The sequence below is a fragment of the Neopelma chrysocephalum genome, unplaced genomic scaffold, assembly GCF_003984885.1.
Source record: "Neopelma chrysocephalum unplaced genomic scaffold, ASM398488v2 Primary Assembly neopelma1_65, whole genome shotgun sequence".
In the NCBI taxonomy this organism is placed as follows: Eukaryota; Metazoa; Chordata; class Aves; order Passeriformes; family Pipridae; genus Neopelma; species Neopelma chrysocephalum.
The window spans coordinates 1,813,260-1,839,703 of record NW_020897722.1 but is presented as its reverse complement, the minus strand read 5'-3'; the positions used below and the strand labels follow the sequence as shown (position 1 = coordinate 1,839,703).

Genomic DNA, 26,444 nt, shown 5'->3' with positions numbered 1-26,444 from the left:
TGGCGCTGCCGCCAGGGTTTGATTGGCAGCGAGTGCTGGGCTGAGCTCAAATATTGCTGACTTTTTTAAGAGGCGTAATTACATGATTCAGTCTATATGTTTGATGTTCCTAACGATCCATTAGCGCGGGATGTAAAGCCGGATGCTTTCCTGGGAACACACAGAGGCAACAGAACAGCGGCTCTTTGTGCGAGCGAGCGCTTGTTGGGAAATAAGTGATGCAAACAGACATTTGTGGGGCTGATTTGCCTGATTTGCTCAGAAGAGCTCAGTGCCTTGATGCCTCTGTCGTTCTGCTTGTGATAATCTCTGTCACTTGGGTTTCTTGAGATTTTGGAAGGTGCAGAATGTTGGTTTGTGTCCCCACCAGAATCACGGGGTGGGGGAGCAAAGGTGTGTGCCCAGACTTGTGCCACCCCTCCACGTGAAAGGGTGAGAGGAAACGGCCTCAAGTTGCACCAGGGAGGTTCAGATCAGAGATTAGGAAAAAAAATTTTCACTGGCAGAATGGTCAGGCATTGGAATAAGTTGCCCAGGGAGGAGGTGGAGTCACCATGTCTGGAAGTGTCCAGGAGGTGCCTGGATGTGGCACTGGGGGATGTGGTTTTAGGTGTGATTGTGGTGGTGCTGAGGTGACTGTTGGACTAGATGATCTTGAAGGTCTTCCAGCCTTGGTTCTGTGATTCTGTCTTATCTAAGGACATCACCCAAACTATGGTGACTTGCCAAGAGGAGCAGCCCTGCTGCCCCCCCTGCCCTTTCCTTGGGGGTAATGAGGTGGTTTTTGATCAACATTCCCCATCTGACTTGTGGGGTGGGAGCTGAGGCTGCATCGAGCTCAGTCCTGAGAGGTGATTGTTCCCCAAGGGTTTCCAGTCAGCATTTCCCTTTGCAGCACCACTGCTGGGATGTGTCCACTCACTACCAAAGGACTTGTAGGTAATGTTTGCCTGCTTGGTGATGTGATGTTCTGTACAAATCACAGAATCATGGAATGGTTTGGGTTGGAACAGATCTTGAAACTCATCCAGTTCCCCCCCCATGGGTAGGGACACCTTCCACTAGACCAGGTTGCTCCAAGCCCATCCAACCTGGCCTTGAATTTCCAGGGATGGGGCAGCCACAGCTTCTCTGGGTAACGGAGAAGAATTATCACTGGGATGGAAGGAGGAGGTGGGGGAGGTTTGAGCACTGGGGGTGTAACAGCACTTTGGGAAACGGGGAGTAAATAGAGAATTAAGGTGGAGCTGTCCTGCAAAGGATCACAGCCATATGGAATAAGTTACCAGGGAAAGTGGCTGGAGCAGAGGCTGTGAGTGAGTCTGAGACATCTTGATTAGTTTCTGGAGGAAGGGATTGAAGAGCGGAGCGAAAAAGCAGGGAAACGGGATTTAAAGCACATTACCACTTTAATTTAAAAGTGCCCAAAGCAAGGAAATTCAGATTTAGAGCTGCCAATCTCCCCCTTGGCTGCTGCAGGTGTCGGGGTTGGGAGGACTCCGGGGTCTGTGTCCAGATGGGTCCGTGCCCCACGGGCTCCGCTCCCGACCGGGGCCTCAAGCCCGAGCCTCGAGTTTGCCCCAAGAATTAGATCCTTTAATGTGTGTGTTATGCAATAATATAATATCAATATTTAGAATATAAATGTATTTTTATGTATTCATCTGCTCTGCAGTGTCCTGGACACCTTCCTTGTGTGATGCCCTTAAACTGTTCCAGGGCAGCTCCCGGCTCACTGGGCCGGTGGAACCCAGGGATCTGGGATGGGATCCCTTAGGGAAAGGGTTTTCTTCTCCCCCTTATCCTGGAGAGCCCTTTCCAGGATCGATCCCTCCTTACCCAGGGTGTGTCACACACAAGGTCCTGAAGAGCGCAGGGGGAATTTAGGGAAACCCAAGTGCATCTTTTCCAGCTGGGATTTGTGACTTGGCGCTCCCTCCCCTTGCTTTGCTTCCTGTAAACAAAATTTATTTTTTTTTCTCTTCCACTTCCCGGATTTCCCTTTCTGACAGTAACTCCAGACTGACCCCCCCCTTCCCAAATCCAAGCTCGACCTCTCTGAGCTGTTCAAGTACATCCTCAGAAGCCGCTGCAGAACAGAGGAGTTTGGAGCAGTTTTTGGCAGGCAGAGACTTAGAAAATGATTTAAATCCTCTGGCGCTTCAAGTCTGCACAAAAGATATTTTCCCCTTTTACAGGAGGAAAAAAGATCATTTAAAGCGATAGTCTTGGGAAATAATAATAATAAGCAATAATTTTTCCCCTTAAATTGTCAAAAATTTTTCCTAGTAAATGTTGCCCATCTTTCCCAGAGATGTGTTTTCATGGAGAAAGGATCAATTATTTCCAGATTATTTGTGTATCACTTGATATTTGATACATTCTGAAGTGATTTTGAATTTTCTTTACCATTTAGAAAAAAAAACAACACTTCATTGAACCAACTGCAGCAAATCCTTTTAGAAACTTGTGGTTCGTGTTAAACTCTTCGTGTTTCTTGTTTTGTTTTCGCTTGGATCCTGTTAAAAGTGTCATAACGTGGGTGGCATTTGAAAGGTTACTGGAAAGGGTGGGGATGTGATTAGCTAATAAGGGAGATGAACTTTCTGGCAAAAATACCCAAGACTTTGAAGCAAACAGAATCTGGATGCCTGGAATAAAATTGCATTAGATGTAATGAAATAAAAGTGGGAATTTAGGCCGTCCCTAAATGTAAAAGGAGGAGGAGAAGAAGAATCCGACGGATGTAGTTGTCATCTCGGTGACAAGCGTGCCCTGATCCTGGGCATTATGGCTCTGAAATTGAGAATAATTATTCTAATTTGTTTTATTACATTAGCGTGGGTAGGAGGGAAGAAAGGGAGCTTTCTTCCCTGGCTTTCTCATTATTCATGGGCAGCGCGGCGGGGCCCGGCTCCCGGCTCCTGCGCCGGGGCTTCATGGGAATTTTTGGAAAATGATGTCTGCAATGTTCTGACCTTTGCCGTCCCAGCTGCAGCCCTCCTCCTCTCTGCAGGGATCCCACACGACTCCTTAGCAACCTCCTTTGTGCCTCTGATCTCTCTCCATTTGTCTGGTAATAGCCCTTGGCAGGAAGACTTGTTGTTCCTTCGGTGGCTGTAAAAGGCAGGAGCCGCTAATGCCAAGGACTTTTCAAAATCCCTTTCACCCACTCCTTGCAGCGCTGCCTTCAAAGTCACCCAGATGCTGGTGCGGTCGTGGTGGCTTCTCAAAGGGTCTTTTTGGGGAGCTGAGGGGGAAAACCAGCAAATCAAACAACAACAAAGTCAACAGTGGTGACTTCTCTTCCAGGAAAGCAGTTTCCAGTCCCTCCGCTTGTGGTTGTGTTTGTGGTGACTCTGGTTTGGCTTCTGTGCTGGACCAACCCCTGCCTGTTTTAGCAGGATCTGGATGTTCACCTGACCTTCTGCAGGTGGGACCTGTCCTGGGACCTTCTCAGAGCCCCTCTGTGCAGGGGGTCCCAGGCAGGTGTAGGGTCTGTTCACCTGAATCATCATCAAATCCTGCAATGGTTTGGGTTGGAAGGGACCTTAGAGCCCATCCAGTCCCTGCTACGGGCAGGAACACCTTCCACCAGACCAGGTTGCTCCAAGCCCCGTCCAACCCGTCCTTGAACACTTCCAGGGATGGGAATTGTTCCAGGGAATCTGGGGCCTGATCTATAATGTGCTAATGTTGGACCAGAACTAATGTTCTCCAGATGATGGGAAGTGCCATCTTGTGCAGGCTTGGATCTGAACGAGAGCTTGGATCTGGCTGTGGGCTTGGAAGTGATGTGCAAGGTACAGAACAAAGCTGTTCCATCAGCAGTGTCAGCTGAGCAGCATCAACCTGCCATCGTCTGGCTAAAGGATCAGAAGATATGGAGGGGTTGGGGTTGGAATGGACTTTAAAGCTCATCCAGTTCCAACCCCCTGCCAAGGGCTGGGACACCTCCTACTATCCCAGGTTGCTCCAAGCCCATCCAACCTGGCCTTGAACACTTCCAGGGATGGAGCATCCTGTTTATTTCTCTCTTTTCATGGAAGAAGCAGCAGGGAGTTGAATTACGGGCCGTTGGTTCAGTGGGGTTGGTGTGAACATCAGGCTTGGCTCTTGCTAAAGCCTTCAGTTTGCTGCAGTCAGAGCTGTAGAAAAACATTTCCATGAAGCCTGAGACCTGTGTCACGTGTTCCCTGGGTGGTACTTCCTAAAGAAAGGAATGAAACAGGGATCCAGCTCATCCTTCCTGCGCCGCAGAGCTTAATCCATTCAGCAGAGTGGGACCCACGGAGGGCAAGGGTAAGTCTGGCCTAAATCCAGCCTCTGCCACCAGCCACAGTTCACGGCAAAGATTTGGGCTCATCAATTATGCAAATATTTAAAAGCATGCAAACAATTTCCACAGCCATAACGTGACCCTTGAGGCATTAACGGACCGTAGAAAATGCATTGAATTTTCAAATTGCTTCAGCCTTTGCTGGGCTCGGGAATTAAACTTTGTGTCCTTTAGGAGGTATGTAAATAAAAAAACATCATCAAGTGCTGTCTTGGAGCAGCTCAGAGGGAGTTTTAGACACCCAGCAGAAGGAGGGTCTTGTTGGGTTCCTCGGATTTGCATGCTCCAGGTACCAGGCTCTGGGAGCCCCTTCCAGCTTTGCCATGTAGTCCTTAAACAATTTTATTTTTAAATTTGACCCTTGTCAAGCTCCTTCCTCTTCCATGAATCGGGCTCTAAATTACAGCCAGTTTGTTTCAGGACACACTGGTGAATGTTTGGCTTTCAAAGAGACGCCAAAACCACTTTTTCTGCGGGCGGCAGAGGTGGTGTGGGAAGGGCACGGATTTGGGATTTTCTCTGGAAGTGTTTCTTATTTATATGATGAGAAAGATGAAAAGCTGGGATTTAGTATTGCCCATCATAGAGATTTTTTTGGTGGGTTTTCACCCATCTTTTTCGTAGTGAAGACACAGAGAAGTCTTTAAATTGACTCTTAAGTTTCTGCCACTGGTGCCCTGTTCCCCACCCTTCCCTCTGGAGCCGGGATCAATGGGGATTTTGCAGACATAGCTTGAGTCACCAGCCTTTTGCTCGGCTTCCCGTGCTATTGGCCTGTCTGTACCATTTTTTTCAGAATTAATTTTGGGCTGAAAAAGTCTCAAAGAGTGCTTTGTTCCTCCTTGACACTCACTCCAGGGAGAAAAAAAAAAAAAAAAAAGAAAAAGAAAAAGGGAAAAAACCGTGGAAAATCTGACATCTGCATTGTAGAGAAAAATCAATAGATAGGGAGGAATATAATTATCCCCCACTCCTGAAAGAATTTTGCAGATATTTTTTGTAACACTGACTCATATCGGCTCAGAGCTTGAATGACATTTTAATTATTTTGGCTTTTTTTTCGGTTTGAATCACCCAAGTGCAGAGCTGGGAAGGGGCACAGCTGGGCAGAGCCATCCAGGAGCAGGGGAAAGGCAGGATTTGGGGGGTGGGAGTCGAGCACTTCCCTCCCTCTGCGTGGGGTCGGAGCGGGAGCTGCGGGGCTTGGTGGGCAGAGCTGGAGGCTGTACCCACAGCCACGGGGCTGGGTCACCCCTGGATCCGTGGTGGGTCACCCCTGAGTCCGTGGTGGGTCACCCCTGAGTCCGTGGTGGGTCACCCCTGAGTCCGTGAGGGATCACCCCTGGATCCATGAATTGTCTGTGCTGGCATCAGGAAAATAAGGGAGCAGTTCATCTTCTTTGGGGAGGTTTTGCTCCTTGTGTGAAGTGTAAAATCCTCGTGGAGTTGTCTGATGGTGCATCTCAAACTGGTGCTTGTGCCTGGATGTGATCCTTGGGGAAGGGAGTCAGGGATGGAAGCGAGGGAGATGATGGAGGGGAAGGGAGCAAGGGTGATGTTGTGGGTTTGGTTTGGGCAGGTTTAATTAGAAGGGAATTGGGTAATTAGAAACTAATTAGAGCAAACAAAGAAGGAAGGAGAGAAGGAGAGGTCTGAGGAGCAGAGACTGACCAGTCTGGGTGGGGCAGGGATGGGCTGGGAGGTTTGACCCACAGGGACCTTCCCAGGAGGATGCTCCCCCTCATCTCTGTTGGGTGACTGAGCTGCATCCTGGTGGGACAGCCTTGGGTGAGCAGGGAGAATCCTTGGAGCAGGGAGATGAGGTTGGAGAGGGGTTTCTGTGATTTCCCCTTCTCCATGGCTGGGATGTGGAGGGGATCCTGGATGGGCACACGCAGCTCCCACGCTCCGAGCCTTCTGCAGGGCCAGGAGGGGCAGGTCCTGGGGATCCAGGGGGGGTTTTCCCTTATGGAACATCTGCCAGTGAACCAGGAACTCTTCCCCACTCAGTGTTTCAGCTTAATCCTAGCATCAGGAGCAGGGGATGATCCAATCCAAGGAAGCAGTGTCCAGGTGTGCTCCTGGAAAGTGAGGGCCCATCCTCCTCAGGAGCTCATCCTGCTGTGCCTCAGGAAGGTGAATCCCAGGATTCACAGGGCAAAGGCACATTTCAGTGCCCTGAACCCAGGAGGGACGTGTCTGTGGAGGCAGTGGCACAGCTCTCATCCTTTAGGGTCTGCTTCCCAGTCTCACATCACATTCCCTGTGCCACCGGGTGCCGTGGCCTCAGCTTTGGGATTTCTGCCACGATTTCATCAAGCTCATGACACGTAGGAAACAAAAGCTGTTCCTAAACTTCCTCTCTGTGGCTTAATTTCCCCTGAAATCCCTTTTGTTGGATATTTTCAATGCTGGGGAGAGAGAAGGGGCACGTGAGGTGACTCAGTGGAGCAGGGCTGGAATTGGTTCAGTGGGAGTGAAGGGGGGATTTTGATTTCTACCCCAAAAGTCCCTCGGCCGCCAGTTGGCAAATGGATTCATCGATATCCCGCATGTGAAGGAGAATTTATTAGTCATAAATAGCAAGTTTTGAGCAGGGTGAGGGAGTTTTATCAACCAGACTGGGTTGATGCCTCAGGGGCTGGGTCCAGCCCTGCAGCAGAGCTTGGTCAATTTTGATTTGATGAATTTTTCCTAAGAATTTGCTGGGAAATAGATTTTTTTTTTTCCTTTGGTTGCTTGTGGGTCTTGCTCAAGTGACTGCATGGTCACTTTGCCTTGAACACTGTAGTGAGACATCAGAGCTGGGGATGATGCTGGAGGAAAATGGGGTCTTGTCCATGTAGTTGGTGTCTTCTCTGTCTGTGTCTTATTTATCTTCTCTAGCTTGTGTAAAATAAAAGTATGGTGACAAAAGTCACCCATGGCATATCCACAGTGTGGGAAATGCTCTTTATCCATGACCCTGAACTCCTGGATGCAGAGCAGGGCTGGTGGATGGAGAGTTTGTGGGGGCTGAGCGAGGCCAGCAGTGATTAAACCCAGGGATTTTATTGAACACCATTAAAATAAATTAAAAAAAAAAAAAAAAGGCCCAAAATGTAATTTTCCTTCTCCTGTGAAAAATGCTGGTGGATTTAATGCACCTTCATTCTGGGAGCCTGGAGGTTGGTGTTTCCCAGGTCCAAGCAGGTGCTGCATCTCCATCCTCCCCCTGGGCCGTGCCCTCGAGGGATCAGATGTGGAAAGGAAGGAAGGAAGGAGATATTGAGCCCATATTTCACCGTGGAGTTAATTCAGTCCAGGGGGAACGTTCTGAAGTGTCCATGTGGAGAGAAGCACAAGGGGATGTCCGAGTGTGCGGAACACCCGGAGCCGCTGGACATTCCCAGGATAGAGATCCCAACCTTCCCCAGGCCAGGATTGCTTGGTGCTCCAAGGAACTGGGGGGAGCACGTTCTGGCTGCCAAAAGCTCAGCCTAAACCATCAACCCCCAGTGTCTTTGCAGCCTCCTTCCCATCAGGATGGATTTAATAATCCTGGTTGGAGCGGGATTCAAAGCAAGGCCAGGGAGGTGAAAGGGCAATTGCTGGTTCACTTGGCCACCTGTTTCCTTCCCTTTGGCTCATATTTAATTTCTGTTGCTGAATTCCTTCCCCTTCTGATATTCTGAAAGTCCCCTGGGCCACCCCCTTGTGCAAACAGAGCTGGTGGTTTTGGGGTGCCTGGTTTTTCCTGGGGTTGTGTGTAAATATTCATTTGCCTTTATCATTGGAAAGGGAAAATAAACTTTAAAGGCCATTTTCCAGCCCTCCCCCCGACACTTTTTAGTTTTGTCTATTAGAGCTGATCATAAAAAGGGGAAAGTGCAAAAATGTTTTCAAAACTCCCCATCTCCTGCCCTTTAGCCTCCAAAATAGATGCAGAATTCAAGTTTTCAGCTACTGCTCTGCCAGCTCAGAACTAGGAAGAAACTTCCCAAATTTTTTTAAACTTAAAATAAGGGAAAAAGCATCTTGTTAAGTAATTTTAGAATTTAGAAGAGGAGAAACAAGTTAGTGTGCAGAGTTTGCTACAGCACATCTTTTCCATGTTTCCTGAATGATCCCATTGCTAAGTGACAATATTAGGAGCATTATGCCAAGGTGGAATGATATCAAATTATTTCTCTCCTTTCTTTGTTTTCCATTTAATTTGTCCTTATCATTCACTCCTTGAACTCTGCTTAATATATTCCCACCAAATATTCCTTGCAAGATGTTGGTGTCTCATGCCCAAATGAGAGGAGAGTCCTCCAGGTCTGCTGGAGTCTCCTGGGGTTGTCCCATCCTCACATCCTCTGGCTCCTTTTCCTTCTAATCCCTCCCATGTCCTCTCCTCATCCAGGGAGAAGAGGATTGGGGTCCATCAGAGCAGGGAATGGGGAGTTTTCCTGGGCTTTGATCTGGCAGCATAATCTGCTGCAGCTGCAGAGCCCAGGCCGGTTCAGTGGACACACAGAAATCATGGAAATGGGTTGGGAGAAACCCCGGGAATGTAAAACCCCGGCAGATGTGGGGATTCCCAGCTCCTCCCTTCCTCCTCCCACTCTCCTGTGCTCACCTGGACCCAGAGACCAGAGTCTCAAACTTTGCATCTCCAAGAGAATGGGAGGTTACTTCCAAGAAAAATGGCAGCAGGAAACAAATAATTGGGTAAAAATTGAGTCTATCCAAGCGTGGAGCATCAAGGTTTGTCAGGCCCCATCCTGGTGGGACCATACCCAGGGACCCACAGCACCAGGACGAGAGGAAGTGGTCTGAAATCACGCCAAGGCAGGTTTAGTTGGATATTGGGAGAAAATTCCTTGTGGAAAGGGTTGTCCACCCTGGCACAGCTGCCCAGGGTAGGGGTAGAGTCACCATCCCTGGGGGTGTGGATGTAGCACTTGGGGACATAGTTTTGTGGTGCTGGTGATTGTTGGACTTGATGATCTTGGAGGTCTTTTCCAACCTCAGTGCTTCCATGATTCTTCACAGCAGGATTATGGAGTGACCCACCACGTTCTCCTTTTGTGGTTCCTCCTCAGCAGAGCTGAAGCCACAGAACACGGAGGTTTTCTGTGCACTTCATGCTCTTGTTTCTTGGTCCAAATTCTTTGGAAAACTCCCTTGCCAGTGTGGAAGTGGACCCAAGACAGCAGCAGGGAAACGATGACTTGAAACACCCCCTAATTATGAGAGTGGGAGTTTTCTGTGCTGAAAATCAGCTTTGATGATAAGGGTTTTAAGTGACTTTCCTGCTTGAAAGCTTCGTAGTAAACAAAATGTGATGAACTGCCTTCGTGACTCATTGCAGGGAAGATTTGGATTTTCAGTGTGGTGCTTTTCTCTCAGATACTTGATTTAATTATCCCTGTGGAATCCTAGAGCTCGGTAACAGTCTGGGCAGGCAGGAGGGAAGGTCATCGAGATAACTGGCCTGTTTTAATATTCCAACATTCCTGCACAGAGCCTTCCTTAGCTCTGTCCTGCCCCTGCCAGGGCTGCCAGCTGAGGCACATCCTGTGAGATGCTATCAGTGGATCCTGTAATTTTAGAAAAGGTTGGAGGGCAGGACAGGCCGGGGATGATTCGGGAGGGGAAGATGAAGCCGGGAGTGTTGACAGCGAGTGTGTCTTGTCCTGACCCCTCCTGCTCCAGCCCTGCAGAGTGATGGGATCTGCTCAGGAGCTCCCCACCACCCTGCTTTCCCACCCCAGGTCCTGTGTGATATCTCTGCATCCCTGTCCTACCTGTGAGGAGTTATTAAACTTGGCTCTGTCCTCTCTTTTCCACACTCAGAAGCCTTATGCTCTCAGATCAGTCAGACAGACATACAGCCCAAATACAGCCTTGGGAACTGGGCATTTCAGGATATTTTAGAGGTCTGGACTGTTTTGGGGGAGTCTTAGATTAGGATTTTTTTTTCTTGAGCCCTAACCCTGCTAAACTTAGTTTTATGCTGCAGGTGAAGACTTGTTGTAGCATGAGCAGGGAGGTGGGACCAGATGAGCCCCTGTGGTCCCTTCTGTGGTTCTGTGAATGTGGATGAAACCACCAGGCCAGGATGGGCCATAGTGCTGGAATTTCCTCCTCTGTGAGCTCTCAGATTTTAGCCATGAAAGGTCACTGATCTCTGCTTGAAAACCTTCCCTGCTGTAAATGTAAAGAAGCTTCAGGATGCTCCCGGTGCAGCAGCAACGGGTCCTTCCAGGAACTCCCTCTGTTTTTCTCCTAAGGGAGGCAGGAACATCATAATTAGGGGCAGTGTCAGAGGTAGGTAAATACCCCCTAATTGTATGCAGATGACAGAGCTCGTTCAACCTTTTGACTAGTGAAGCTTTCCTCAATTTGGGATATTGTGATCCTAATCAGGGACCTTTCCCCACATCAAAGCTGAGCCCGCATCCCTTGGGGCTGGCACGGCTTGATTGCAGGGCTTCCTGCTCATCCCTGCCCAGGTGTCCTTCCTGCTCTGGACCACTGATTCCTTTCTGCTCTTCATCTCTGAGGCAAAGAAATTTAATCCCAATATTACTGCCAGGCCTGGAATGGACCCAGTGGTTTGGAAATTTCCCCTCTTGTTGCCCCGAGATATCAGTGCACGGCCAGCTCCGATACCTGCTTGTTTCCTTGCCAACCTCTAACCCGAGGTGGAGCAGAGCTGTCATTAGTGCATCCATCTGTGTTTGGATCTGTCAGCTTCCTTCCCCTGCTCCTCTTTTGTTTCTCTAATTACTTTGATTGCATCTCTGTGGCCAGCTCAGGGGAGGCTGTGGGTCCCCATCCCGCTCTGTCGCTGTTCCCTTTTCCATAGGCAGCAGAAGTGGCTCTGCCAGAGGGAAACCCTTGGGTTTGGATTTTAAAATAGTGACTGTGGCTGTGTTTAGGGCTGCAGGGAACATTTATCTATTACACAGAGTGGCCCAGTGGCAGAACCTGGATTTTCCTGTTGCTGGTATCCAGGGATTCTGCTGATCCTGGGAACCCTGGGCTGCTCATACCTGCTCTGCAAAGGCTCAGGTGTGGGCAAAGCATCTTCCAGCACCCTTGAAGTGATGTGGCCCATTCCACAAGGATTTTGGGTCAGATTTTCAGTAAAATGGCAGCGGAATGAGTCACATGCACAACATTCTCTTGGGAACAACAGCTGGACCCGGAGTGTGGATGTGCCCTGGGTCTCCTTCAGCCTCTGCCATTACAGGCTGTGTGTTTAACCAGAGCATTTGGCATCTTGAGATACAAGATAAAATAAAATATTTATGACTGTATTGTTGTCTTTTTTCCCCCAGGGGCTGATTAAAATCCGAGGGGATCGCTGCTGGAGGGAGTTAACATGCATGGATTATCACTACGAGGTGAGTGATCTGTGCATAAAACCTCATTTCTCTTGTCTGCTTTCCTTTGCTAAATTAATTTTCCCAGAGCTTTCCTCTCCTGCCAGGCATTTCTCCATGTTTTCTTACTCTATCCCAGCCTTCTGGCAGTGCAGGCAGTGTCCACGTGCCAGCTGGGTGATGCTATTTTTCCCAACCACAGTCCTAAAAGACCAATTTCTCCCCTTCCCTTCCCTCCCCATCACGGATTCAGGAACAAACCTGAGCCTCACTGAGAACTTCACTGTAAAAAATGCTGCAGGGGAGGGACAGAAAGGAGTTTTCTGTGGTGTTGTCCTGAGACCTTCCCGCTTCCACTCCCAAAATGTGAACATAGACAGAAACGGAGCATCCTGGTGCTGTCCAACATGCAGAGCATAATCGTTGGCAGTTCAGAATTCCATGGGTTTATCTTTTTGGCATCTGTTTCAGTGATTATGGTGTGTTCTGATTAGAGACTGTGGGTTGTTTTCTGGCTCTGAGTCTCCTCTCTGGTTCCAGAGAAGCTCAGCTTCAGCTTCCCCTCTCTCTTCACCTTTGGTTTTGCATTTGTGTTTTATAGAAATGGGGTTAAAATAGAAAATGCTGTGTATGGTGATGCTCCAGGGGTGAGGAGCCCTGGTTTGGTGAAGGAAACAGTCCTGAAACAATATTCCCTTCTCTGGCTTCACATCACAGCCACTGGGAGTGGCCCAGGATGTTGTAACACCTCTGGTCTCTAATCCAAGTCCATCTGACATTTTGGAGCATAATTCCCATTGGCAGCAGCTGAGGGAGCTGGGGGGGCTCAGCCTGGAGAAAAGGAGGCTCAGGGGGGACCTTCTGGTTCTGCAACCCCCTGACAGGAGGGGGGAGCCGGGGGGGGGTCAGGCTCTGCTCCCAGGGAACAAGGGACAAGAGAAGAGGGAACAGCCTCCAGCTGTGCCAGGGGAAGTTTAGATGAGATATCAAGAGAAATTTCTTCATGGAAAGGGTTGTCAAGCATTCGAAGGGGCTGCCCAGGGCAGCGCTGGAGGACATGGTTAGTGGTGACTGTGGTGCCTGATCCCTGTGGTGTCCTGACCCTGTGCCCACATTAACGTGGTGCTGGTGGATGGTTGGACTCTTAGAGGGCTTTTCCAGCTTTAACCATTCCGTGATTCTATGAAGTCTGGAATTCTGCAGATTCCCGAAAGCTCCATCTGCCTTTCCAGCTTTAATGCTCCTTTTTTTGTTGTTCCCATCAGTGACTTTCCTGGGGTTTCCCCCACTCAGTGCAGGGCTGACCTTGTGCAAAGGCTGCTGCTCCCTTGGCTCTTGCAGGACACCAGTGGTCCAACTTCATTCCCGGTAAAACTATGGATGGAAAGACCCTTCAGTGCTGTAGTTCTTAATCCTGGACACGAAGGTGGCTGCAGTAAATTTCCCATTTTTGCTGGGCACCTGGCAGCACTCTGGGAAAATGCAGCTCAAAGCCAGCCCCCAGCAGCCCCTGCTGACCCCAACCCACAACAATCAGGCTGCACAATCCCAAACCTCTCAAATCAAAACCAGAACCAGTTCTGGAGCCCAGAAGGCTAATTAAGACCATTCCTGTCCTATCCATAAGGCAGGATCCCCAGCCTGTGCAAATAATTGGGAACAGGGGCAGGGGGCAGAGCACATTATCAATATCAATTATTTTAATCCGCACAAAAGAAGCTGCAATAAAAGGAAAATGAAAGAGGCCAAACTTTGTCTACCAGCAATAATATAACAAAAATAACAAAGGGCTGCGATTCACCTGCTGGTTTCAACCAGCCAGAGGGAGGAAGAAAAGGGTAGAGCTGAAGATTCCTCTGGGAGGGAGGAAGGGAGTCGGGAATCTGCTCGTAATTAGGATGATAAACCCGGGTATTGGACTAGCTCGAAGTGGACTCGGGCCAAACGAGTGCTGTGATGTATGTTGGCCACCCCAGCTCTGCTGTTCCAGCCCTGAGCTGCAGTCCAAAACCTACATGGGCTCCTCTGCCAAGAGCATTAATGCAAAGCCACGGCCCCCTCCCTGCGTGGGGAGCTCTGTTTGTTTGCTGGAGAACCAGGAGCTCTGCTCGTGGAAAAGAACATTCCCACCTTTGTCAGGAGGGGTGGCTCGAACAGTCGAGTGCTGGGCTGGTTTGGGTGATTAGGCAGAACGGATTTTTCCTGCCTCTTTCCCCCTCTGATGTGTAGGGCCTTAATCCCAGCCTGGCTGGGAGCTGCTCTGTCCTCTGGCCCCTGGCACTGTGTGAGCTGGAGAGGGGAATGGCAGAACACGTGCTTTGCACGGGAGAGGTGTTTTCCTACCAGCCTCCTCTGATCCCTGAGGATTAGATGGGCTCCAGTAGGTGTGGAAGAGAAAAACAGACTCTGGTGGGGATGGAGAAGACTTTGCTGCACCACCAGACACAACTTGGCACGTGAAAACATCCTGGAGGCTGGGATGAGGGGTGGGGGGAGAACACTGGCTGGATTAATCATGGCTGTGGGTGCCAGGAGTCCCAAAATGTAATCCCAGCTTGGCAAGGCACCACAAACAGGGAATTTCTCCTCCTCCTGCACTGATTTCTTTGCTAACCTGGTCAGAGGCTCCAAGGTGGGTGTGTAGGTTTGCACCCTGGGGGTCCTGATCCCCGTGGTGTCCTGACCCTGTGTCCATGTTAACATGTCAAAGTGGACATGCCTGAGTGGTACCTGGCAGGTGAAATGCTGGGGGTTTCCATGCCATGGGTTTTATTTATCCCTCTTTGTGTTTGCCATCGTCTCACTGCTGGCTGTGGTTAGATGGCTCTTTGCCCTACAAGAAATCCCAGTAAAAGGGAGTTTTTTTCCTCAGTGGAACCTGTTCCCGGTGCAGTTGATGCAGAGGGAAGCTGCTTTTGGGTTTCAGGTCTGTTTGTCATCAGGATTATTAAGCATTTTGATCACTGTGCACACACAGGTTTACAAATCTGTGTGCAGGGTTTGCAGGCTGGAGCTGGAATTCTGCTTCCACTGGAGCATAATGGGATGGATCCCAGAGTGTTTGGAACGTGCCACCTGCCAGGGAAGGCAGGCAGCCTTGGTTCCCTGCTCATGCAAGCAAGGGGCTGTGGCTGTGCCTGTCCCCTGTCCCTGCCTGCTCCAGAGGGATCATTCCCAGAGCCCATCAGCTCCGTCCCACAGCCAGGCTCCCATGTGCACCAGGGAAAAGTCTGCCATGGAAGGTTTTGAGCCACTCCAGGCCCTTTCTGGAGCCTGCACAGCTTGCAGGACATCTCCTGTGAACAGGTCCCAGGTCTGGGATCAGGGAACACCCCCTGGCTCCCTCCTGTGCCAGGCTTTGTCTGGCCCCAGCTTTGCTAATTCTGGGAGTGCTGCTTGGCTGGCACAGGCACAGTGTCTTAACGTGGTCCAAATGGAGAAAATCCTCTTGTGTTTTAACCCCCCCTCCCCAGCCCTGTGGATCCCAGACCCTTTGGAGCACCTTGAGACCAGATGTCCTGGCACGGGGCAGGTTTGAGTGGCACAGGCAGGAGGAGAGGAGCAGTTTGGACCCACAGCCATCCCAAAGGGAGCCAGTGGGTTCTTGGATCCTGGTGGTGCTTTTGGTTCAGCAGATAATCAGAGCGGCTTGGAAGGTCCTGCGTGGTCACATCCATCCCATCCCACCGTGTTCCCCCCCAGAAATGCTCCTGGTGGGATGCAATCCAGGGATGCATTTTTTCTGATGGCTGCCAGAGCGCTGTTGCTTTTTAATTACAGGCAGATATCTTGTAAAACTCAGCCACCAACTGGTCAGGACAGCTGCAGGAGCAGCTGCTGGGGCAGGAGCCCCGCTGGGCAGGGACTGCTCTGCCAGCTCTGCCCCAAAACCATGCCAGGGCTGCTGGACACATCCAGGGGTCCCTCCTGAGGGACATCCACGGCCTGTCCTCTGAGGAGAGGAAAGATGTGGAGGGGCTGGAGCCTGGTGGAATGTCCTGGGTGCTAGTTAGGGACACCTCAAGTCCAGTTCCAGGCCCCTCAATTCAGGACAGACGTTGGGGGGCTGGAGCGTGTCCAGGGAAGGGAAGGGAGCTGGGGAAGGGGCTGGAGCAGCTGAGGGAGCTGGGAGGGCTCAGCCTGGAGAAAAGGAGGCTCAGGGGGGACCTTCTGGCTCTGCAACTCCCTGACAGGAGGGGGGAGCCGGGGGGGGGTCAGGCTCTGCTCCCAGGGAACAAGGGACAGGAGGAGAGGGAACGGCCTCAAGTTGTGCCAGGGAAGGTTCAGGTTGGATATTGGGAACAATTTATTTATGGAAGGGGTTGTCCAGCCCTGGCACAGCTGCCCAGGGCAGTGGTGGAGTCCCCATCCCTGGAAGTGTTCAAAGGGTGTGTGGATGTGGCACTTGGGGACACTGGTTAGTGGTGAACGTGGTGATGATTGGATTTGATGATCTTAGAGGGATTTTCCAACCTTAATGATTCTGTGAGGAAAAGGGATAAAGGGAAAGGAAAACCAAATCCTGCTCCTGAGGCGACAAAACCTTTGTCAGTGTTGGAAGTAAGACCCAGGATTTGCTTCCCAGCTCTGGAGTCATCTGCAGGTGCTCAGGATGGAAGCAGGAAAGTTTGAAGGACTTTGCTGAACCAATTTCTGCTTAATCTGAGCCCCATTTTGGCCCCAGATGTGTCGGTGCTGCTGAGAAAAGCTTTGCTCTGTCCTAAGGCTCTGCACAGCCACAGAGGTCACTCCTGACTTGGACAAATTGTCACTAATTATTGTGTGACTGTTCTTCCCAGGGAGGGGCTGTCAGTTAGTGCTCCAGCTCCTGGAGCAGATCCCCTCTTCCTGGAGGAGCTCTCCAGAGCACAATATCTTTTGTGCCTAATTATGGGCTTGCTGACTGATAACTGTGCTGATAAGGAGGAGGAGGGAGCTCAAACTGCTCCTTAACTGCCTCTTCAGTTCTTTTTTCCCCATTCTCTCCCCCTGTTTAGACCTCATTAGACTTTTCATCCAGCTTTTCCCAACCCATTATGACACAAAAAGTAAATAATATCCAGCAATTCGTTTCAATAAATCAGAAAATGAGCTGCTTTCATGAGCCCTGAGGCTCAGGATGGGCTTCATTCCAAGAGTTTGCATTGCTGGAAGGAAAAAGTGTTCCTAACAGGGAAGCAGGTGCTCGGATTTTGTGCTGAAAATTTTAAAGTTACAGATGAGTACGAGGGAAGTGGTGCTGAATTACACAGAAAACAGGAATAATTAAAAGAAGCAGCCATGCAGAGCATTTTGGGGATCTTCTTGTTAATAACATTAATAATAACATTATAAAATATTAATGGAGCATCCTAAGTGTACAATCCTTGGCCCTTTATGGAATTTCCTCCAGTCTGAAGACATTAAAGGTGAATCCTGGCAGGGCTGATGGTCACAATCGTGAATTATTGAAGGCAATAAAAATGTGCTTTATTTTCATCTCCCAGTGCAAAACCAAACTGTTCTTTGAGTCGAGGTGACTGATACCACAGGGAAGAACACGCTTGTGTTCAGCTGCTGTTTTTGTCCTTTCCATTTGGTCATAGGGTTTGAGAAATGACCTTTTCCAGGGGCATGATTGCAAAACCACTTGTCCTCATTGACACGTCTCGAAGGGCTGCTTAGGGGGGATTTGAAGCTGAGGATTAGGGGCTCTCTGCTGGGTTTTTTTGGGGAGCTGCATGATGTCAGTGGAGGAAGGGCCAAGGCCTGACCTTGCCTGTGATCAGTTAGGTAACAAGATCCATCATAAGGCAAGTGCTTGGAGCAATAATATTGGCAGATAAATTGTCAGCAGGACATCAAAAGCTTATTGTGCTGGATCTGGAGTTTGTATCAGGCTGCTGCAAAGAAGGGCTTGATCTGAGACAGGTTTTCAGATGAATCCCAGGTCTCTGTGTCGGATGCAAGGGATCTTTGAATGCAGTTTGCTAGAGGAGTTTGTTATTCCCAAGTTTGGGCTGGGCTCTGCTGTTCTCAGTGTGCTCCTGGCTTCAAAAAAGTGGGAGCAAATGCTGGAAAGGTGGGATTCGGGCTTGGCTTGGGAGGATCAGAGTTGCTGGGCTTGCACAGGTTGGGTTTGCTGGCAGAAGCACAAGCAGGGATTCAGGGCTATGACTTCCAGCTGAGCACTGCTCAGGAGGAGTCCTGGTTTTCCAGAGTTTGGAAGTCCTGCTGCAGGTGATCAGTGCTTTGGAAGGTGAGGGCTGAGCTCTCAGCAGGGAATTCCCAGCAGTGGAACTGTCCTTGTGGAGCTGCAGTTTCAGGAGAAAGGGCATCAATGTTGACATTTGTGTCCAGTGATGCTGGTTTTAAAAAGTGAACAGGAATGCAGGGCTTGGGCAGTCAGGGGATGCTCGGGAAGAATGAGGGGGATTAATAACGTTGGACCCTGAGCAGCACAAAAGCAGATTAATGCAGGGACGTGGTGGGTGATATTTTATTCCAAGCAGAGCAGGCAGGGAAGCAGCTTCCCAGAGTCAGGCACTCAGGAGAGTGTAGGTTTGCTGTCAGTCAGTGTTGGAGCAGGAGTGGGAAATGTGTTCCCTGAGCAACCAGCACAGCAGACAAAGGGGAGGTGGATTCCCAACCACCCCAGTGTGAGTGTCAGAGCAGTTCACTGGCACCAGGATCCTGGCAGGGAATTTAGGAGAAGGGGAAGGAGTGTCTGCTCAGAGAACTGTCAAAATAAAAGCAAATCAGCATCATGAAGCAGTCCCAGCATCTTTGGCCCACGCTCAGGAAACCTCACACTATTGGAGTAAATTGGACTTTACTCAGCAGGTGCTGAGAGAGAAACTTTGGAATAGCTCCGAAAGGAAAATCGTGTAGGAACTTTTTACAAGGGTATGGAGTGACAGCACAGGGGGAATGGCTTCCCACTGCCAGAGGGCAGGGTTAGATGGGATATTGGGAAGGAATCCTTCCCTGTGAGAGCGGGGAGGCCCTGGCACAGGTTGCCCAGAGAAGCTGTGGCTGCCCCTGGATCCCTGGAAGTGTCCAAGGCCAGGTTGGACAGGGCTTGGAGCAACCTGGGCTAGTGGAAGGTGTCCCTGCCCATGGCAGGGGGTGGGACTGGATGAGCTTTAGGTTCCCTTCCAATCCAAACCATTCCAGGATTCTCTGAACTGGGAGGATGGGATAAGCCCCCAGTCCATGCTCCCTCCTGGACACTGGCTCCCACAGGGCTGGAGCACCGGCTTTGCTGCAGGATTTTCCTTCTCTCTTTGCTTCAGTTTAAATCTGCTTTTCTCTCTGTGTTCCTTCCCCAACAGTACCTGCCTTCACACCATCAGAAATGCAGTGAGCAACCCCTGGGATTCTCCCTTTGGGATCAGCGGGTGGGGGGCACCTGCCGCTTGATCACCCTCTGCTTTGAGGAACATCCAACCAAAGTGGGCTAATCCAGCTGAAGTGCAGTGGAAATGCCCCCAGGGAGGTTTCTGTTGGGAGCCTGGTGAGGGTTTTGAAGTGTGGGAAGCCCTGATCCCTCCCCAGCACCGGGATCAGCCCGGAGCTGTCACTCACGTGCTGGAAATGCATTGGGAATGTGCCAATACCGTTTGCAGCAGTAACACAATTCCTCTTCCTGGATTCTTTTCTGTTTTTCTTGAGGATTTGTTTTAAGCCTGGTGAAAGCTTCCTGTACACCTATTGGATTTCATCTCTTTGTTACACTCTCCCACCGTTTCAAACTCCTTTACAGACCACCCAGGACCCTCAGCACTTGCTTTAAATGTTCCCTTTTCCTCCCCCCTCCACCCTTTTTGGTCTTTTTCAATCCTAATCAGATTAATTTTTACAACCCACTTTGCAGCCACTTAATCAGCTCTCCATGCCCTGCCCCTGGCCATGGCTCTTACCCTGCTGGCCAGCTTCTCCAGTGGGCAGGAATGTTGGATCCCATCACATCCCTCTGCCTACCAGGGGCTGTGGGGAATAATCTGCTGCTCCTGAAACGTGCAGGGCCCAGGAGGTTTGTCAGGTGGAAGAGAACAGAGGCAATGCTCTGATAATTATTTAAATTGGGGATTTATGAGCTGGTTAATGGTGTGTTTTTAAGAAATGTGCAAAGAGAAAGATGACAAATTTTGGTGCTTTCTGGGAGAATGAAATGAGAAGAAAATTGAAGAGCTTTCTAGTCTTTCAGAGTAACAGAGAATGGTTTGGGTTGGAAGGGAACCTAAAGCTCATCCAGTCTCACCCCCTGCCATGGGCAGGGACACCTTCCACTAGCCCAGGTTGGGATGATGCAAACATTTGGCATCTGCTGAAATGTAGTGCTCTTCTTTTTCCACAGTGCTTGCTCTCTAGAGAATATTCTCTTCATAAAATCCTGGAATGGTTTGGGTTGGAAGGGACCAAACTAACAACATGTTTTTAATTGCACATGGAGTTGCTGGTGCTGACATTTTTGTCAGATTATGAGACGTGTTACAGTTTCATCTCTTCTTTTGACTATTCAATGTGTTAAATTGTTTAATGAATTTTCACACAATGGAGATGTCTGTCTTCATTTAACATGTAACTTATTGAATTTGTTGCCTGCAGAACAGCAGACACACCAGAAAGTTCTGCTGAAGAAGCTGCATTACCAGTGGGGGGGGTGTGTGTGTTTGTGCATCTCTGCTCCTCCTCTGGTCTCTTACTGGGATTTTCTTACAGGAATAAACATAATAACCAATTCCAGGGCTCAGCTTAACGCTACTGGCACAGGTTGCCCAGAGAAGCTGTGGCTGCCCCATCCCTGGAAGTGTCCCAGGCCAGGTTGGACGGGGCTTGGAGCAACCTGGGCTAGTGGAAGGTGTCCCTGCCCGTGGCAGGGGGTGGGACTGGATGGGCTTTAGGTCCCTTCCCACCCAAACCATTCCAGGATTCTGTGATAATAATTATTACACACACCAAAGGTTTTAAGTTCAGCTTTAAGCTTTATTTTCATGGAACGTTGGTCTGTCCACCATTGGCAGAAACACTCGAGCTCTTCCCTTTGGCACTGAAAGTTTGAATTATTTGCATATCTCAAATTTACATTGAATCTGTGCCCTTTCCATACAATTCTCTGTGGTTTTACACTTTCTATGTTGAACATACAGTTGATTTGAATTGCAGCACACAGGTTGTGTCACTTCAGGGATCAGGGGCTGATGGCCTGAGACAATTCCCACAGACATTTCCCTCTGTACCAGAGAGCAGGAAGAATTCCATGTATTTCTCCAATGTGGATTTTTCTCACAACTGTATTGCTCACAGCAATCCTGTAACTGTAAAAAAAGAGAATACAGAGTTGGGGTGGGGCATGAACGAGTTAACATCAAGTCTGTGCCGTGGTGTTTTGCTCCAAAGTCGTGTGCGCCAAACTGACCTTTAATCTTGGAATATAAATCACTTTCCAGTCCTATTATTTCTAAAATCCTACAGGCTTGCGAACGCACAAAAGAAGCCTTTGTCTCTTATTAATTTAATTTATAGGTTAAAGTTTCAAATCAGTGGCAAGCACAGGCTGATTTACTGTTCCCTTCAGGAATCGCCGCTCTGGGAAGCGCGGCGCTCGCCGGGCCGCCCAGAGATGGTGGGGTGTAATTAGGAGCTTCTGTAATTAGAGATAATGTAAGATAATTTGCTTATCGTTTTTGGAATGCGTTCTGCACGAAAGCTGGGAGGGGGACTCGGCGTGGATTAGCTCTTTCAACCCTAAAAACTCACCGGATCGGGAGAATCACGGATGGAACTCTCACCATCCCTGGTGCGACGTCATTTGTGCTGCAAGTTAAAAACAGCCCCTTCTGGGGGGAAATTTGGATAAAAGCAGAGCTTTCTCCCACCAGCTTAAAACAAGACACCCATTCCTATTTTTTTTTTTTTCATTAAATTTAAGCTATGAAATTCCCTTGTGGAGTCAGATGTGGGACACCAGCTTCTCTTCCCAGGGTTAGGAAGGTATTGGCTTCTCTTCCCACCTGCAGTTCAGACCTGTTTTTTCCCACTTCTTGGGATTTCTCCTCATGGAATTTTGTAACCAAGTTTTCTAGTCTGTCTCAAAGTAACTCAAGACAAAGAAATTCAACTTTTTCCTACCCATGCTGTCATCCCCCATTCCAGGGTAAGAGCTTTGACTCCTCCAGGAGCTCTCTGGAGGCTTTTTCCTTGACCACTTTACATGGAAAAGTGGGATTGGGACTTGCTGCCCTTGCCAACATTATGGAAACGTCTGTATTAAGAATGGCATTTATCTTACACATACCCATGACTTCACTTATCTGTATTTTCCAGGGATCATATTCTTCCTCTTCCCTTTCAGCCTCGGTGCCTGAAAGGGGTTTTATTGCTTTAACATTAATCAAGACATTTGACAGGATGGAGCTGGATCCCGTCCAGTGAGCCTGGGACAGGATTGAGTTTCGAACTGTCACGTTGGATCCATTTGAGTGGAACACAAGCTGGTCAGTCTCTGCAACCCATCCACGGATTTAACAATCCTGGGACGAGGTGAAGGAGTGCCCACCTTCCTCCTCACTGGGGTCAGCCAGGGCTGGGCTTTCCCTTCAGCTGCTGAAGGCTCCCAACAAAAGTTTGGTGGGACAAGCAGGCAGAAGGTTTTTCCTCTTCCTCGAGGAACCTGCCAGCACCTGGAGTCCTGCTGCTGCTCCCACCCTTCCCCGGGCTCCCCCTTCCATGGTGCTGGTAAGTTGTGACCAACGTCCCTTTTCACCCCAATTTTCTCTTACTTCTCATTGTCCCACTGTGTCACTGGGCACAGAGAATGTGTGGGTTTGTTGGCAGCTCAGCAATCTTAGAATCCTGGAATGGTTTGAGTTGGAAGGGACCTGTCCCATCCCCTGCCGTGGGCAGGGACACCCTCCACTAGCCCAGGTTGCTCCAAGCCCTGTCCAACCTGGCCTGGGACACTTCCAGGGATGGGGCAGCCACAGCTTCTCTGGGTAACCTGCCCTGCAGAGATTGTCAGAGAGCCTGAGGGTGCCAGGGGAGGAGCAACACCTGGAAAACCTCCAAGGGGAGGCAACTGCCCCCTCTCCATGCCAGGGGTGCCCCATTTCCTCCCTGGGGTCCTCAAGGAATGTTTTCCTGCTAAACATTTTTCTCCTATGGTCCTCATGTGGTGGCCATGCAGGGCATTTGTGAGGGGCTGGGGAGCTCCATTTCTAGCCCAAATCCTGCTGGGATCCCTCTTGGGAGAGGCGCTGAGCGTTTCCAGCAGGTTGATCCCTTCGTTTCCCAGAAACCTGCGCACACAAACTTCTAGAAGGCCAATCCTTTAATTCTTTAAGCTTCTAGTCTGAATTTCACCACGTTCCATGAATTTGTTGTCGTTAAGAATTTCCTTTGGAAGGTTTATGAGAAACACAACCAGAAATACAGCTTTGAAAATCCCTTTTTCCCCGTCGACACATTTCCCTCGGCAGGACGTTGCATCAGTTATCCCTCTGTGGATGTTTGGGTGCAATTCTCATCAAGTTGCTCCTGCTGGACATTTTCCTAACCCTGATCGGGATCTAAGAGAGCTTTTTATAATTCCCTTTTGCAGTTTTCTGTGCCAAATATGCAGCAGCAACACACGTGACCCCCCCCGTGCTACGGGCAGAGCTGATTACCTTGCGGGGACGGAAGGGAGTTAACGGAGATTTGCTTTCTATTGTTTTATTGCTCCTCTGAGTCTCACAGGGTTCGTTAACATCAAGCCCATCACTCTCCTCGTTCCTGTAATGAGTTTATTAAGCTGGTGGGTGAGGGTGGGAGGGGAATTCCAGGGATGAAGGAGCAGGATAATGCCCAGATGTGAAAGCCCCACGTCTCGTGTTAGGTAACTAAAGGGAAAACTTCCTCAGCTACAGAGTACTTGTGAGTTTGGGAATTGGTGTGATTTGGTGGTTGGAGGGATCAGGAAAAGGTGCTGTCAGAGCTGCTGTAAGAGATCATTGTGGGGAGAGGGGCTGTTGATTTTTTTAATATTTCTGAAAGATTCTCCAAAGGTGGCAGTTCAGCAGCTTGGGTCTTCTGAGGATTTCCTAGAGTCCTGGAATGGTTTGGGTGGGAAGGGATCTTAAGGATCATCACATTCCACCCCCTGCCATGAGCAGGGACACCTTCCACTAGCCCAGGTTGCTCCAAGCCCCGTCCAACCTGGCCTTGGACACTTCCAGGGATCCAGGGGCAACCACAGCTTTTCTGGGCAACCTGTGCCAGGGCCTCCCCACCCTCATAGGGAAGGATTCCTTCCCAATATCCCATCTAACCCTGCCCTCTGTCACTTTAAAGTCATTTGTACATGGCTTTGCCCTGTGTAGTGTCTTTTTACCTGCAGCCTGTAGGAATTATTAGGACTCACTCTCCTTCCTGGAACAACTGCAGAGGGATCCAGCACGGAGGGTCCAGAGGCAGGAGTGGGACCCCCACGGGGCTTCAGGGACACAGGGGAGAAGCTGAAGCCCAGGAGCAGGTATTTACTTCTCTCCTTGCTCAACACCATCTCCCATTTTATGTGACAAGGGTGAGTCCAGGTTTCATTTGATGGGATTTGCCTCTGGCAAATCTGAGCGGAGCTCGTGCCAGGCTGCAGCGTGTCCCCTCTGAGAGCACTTTTTTGGGCAATAATCCAGGCTTTTAACAGGGCTGCCTCAACATCAGACGTGGTATGTATGGGTTTAATTTGCTGGTTAAGATGTTCCTGACTTCTCCTGGCTGTCTAATGTTTCCTCTCCTCCGAAATCTTATATGTCACCTATCCAGGAGCCGTTTTGGGGGGGGGTTTCTGGGAGGGCACTCTGGAATTTCTGACTGTTTCTCTGACACTTCAGTTCAATTTACACTGTACACTGAAGGAATAGTTCCCTTTAGGTTGGAGTAGGTTACAGACTCTCCTCCCTGGAAGAACAAAGGGCTGTCTGTTCCGGCCAGCACGGGAATACGTTGGGAGGTGATGCTGCAGATGAGATTTGGGGGATGTATTTCACATTTAAGCAATAAAACGAGACACAAACAACCCCTAAAATACTGGAAATACGGAAATAAGTGGGATGATTAAAGCCTAGGGAGCTGTCTGCACTGCTGCTGTCTGCAGGGATGCTGTGGAAGGCTGCTGGGGTTTGGGAAGGCTGGATCCTGCCAGCTGAGGGGGCAGCAGGGTCAGGGGGGTCACTGCTGCCCTTGGGCTGTCTCGGGGCCTGTGAAAAAGCTCTGCCCTCCTCCAGAGGCTGCATGGATTTCTCCACGGAATCTCTCGATGCTGATCTTAATTTGCATCTTTGTGCCAGATTTGGGCTTTTTGTAGTGCTGCTGAGGTGCTACCCTGGTGCTGTGGTTGAAGGTGATGGGCAAAATGGGGTGAAATTGCTTTCTTGTGTAATTAACATCAGTCATTTAATGAGATCTTCATGGAGAACGTTAGGTTTTGCCTTCCCCTGAGTTGTCCTAGGTGCTCCTTGGCATGTACAGAACCTTTTCCTGCTTTTTTTGGTCCCATCCCCTCCAGTGGCTGCAGCACATGGAGCTCATCCTCTCATCCTGGTGACAGAGGAGCCCTGGGTAGGGTGTGCTTGGACATTCCCAGAGCACGTGACATAAAACCACTGTATATCCATGACACTCATGTATTCCCTGGAGAGTTTTAGTCCAGCTCCTTTTTATTAGAGCCTGCTGGAGTTGCTCTCTGTGACCTGGTGTTCCCAGGGCTCTGAAGCCTGCAAGCCTTGGCACAGTGAGCAATCCCTGACCTCTCCTGCAGGAATTTTAAAGGCATCCACCAGCTGTTTAGTGTGGGGTTGGAACAGGGTGTGAGCAGTGTTGCTGGAGAAGGAAAACCTGGCACACAAGTGGAAGGGGAAGAGAGTTTAGAGGGTGTTGTGGGCACGGCTGAAGCCTGGGGAAGGCTGAGGTCCCACGCCATGGATGGGTCAGGGATGTTGCCGTGGGATGTGGTGGAAGAGGAGCAGCAGAGCTGGAGAGATCCAGGAGCTTCAGCTGCTGGTGGCACAGCTCTCCTGGCTTTTGGCAGCGTGTGCAGGAGAGGGAAGTGGGAAGAAGGTGAAAACTGTTGGAGCCTTCAGCAGGTGCACCCAGGAGCTCCCTCCTGGTGGGACCATGGCCCAGATCCAGAGGTGGAGCTGCTGCCTACCTTGGAGCTGCTGGCTTAGGCTGTCTCTAGGAGTGCCATCTAGTGCCTCCCCCCAGTACTGGAGCATCCCAAACCCTTTTGGAGAAGGTAAGGCCTCTTTTGGCTTGTTTTGTTGTGGAAAACTAGGTCCTTCTGTTCTAAGTTTCTTTGGGGGCTTCAAGTTTGTCTTCTCCTTGGCATGGATTTCTGGATTGCAGAGATGAATTTGTTGGAGGCAGACCCTGGTCTGATGACTGTCAAACCACGGACATACTCTGTGTTAGCCCACGTGGTTCATCCTGATCTTTATGGTGGAATTCTCCCCTTGCTATTAATGCCGTGGGGTGAAACTCTTGGCTTTAAGGCTCATTTCCAGTCCCTGCACTCAGAGAATGGCCTTTGTTCCTTGAAAATTGGGCAGTTTCTGTGGAAGGCTTGGTGCCCTGGGCCCTCTTGTGGGAGGGCCGAGGTGGGTGGAAGAATGTTCCCATTATTCCCCGCGCACACGTGGTCGCTGCGGGGGCTGCGGGCTGGTCCCCTTGGCAGGGGGAGGAGGGGGCAGCAGGTTGGGTTTGCCCCAAAGGGCTTCACCCCAAAGGTT

General features: G+C 49.9%; 1 protein-coding gene across 2 annotated transcripts in view; it reads left to right on the top strand.

Annotated features, from left to right (window-relative positions):
- The window catches only part of LMF1 (lipase maturation factor 1), a 159,914-nt gene that overhangs the window by 56,513 nt on the left and 76,957 nt on the right, over window positions 1-26,444 (top strand). For both annotated transcript variants that reach the window (XM_027683904.1, XM_027683905.1), the window contains exon 5: window positions 11,653-11,718. In XM_027683904.1, coding sequence (XP_027539705.1) covers window positions 11,653-11,718 — 66 coding nt within the window. The remainder of the gene's footprint in view (window positions 1-11,652; window positions 11,719-26,444) is intronic.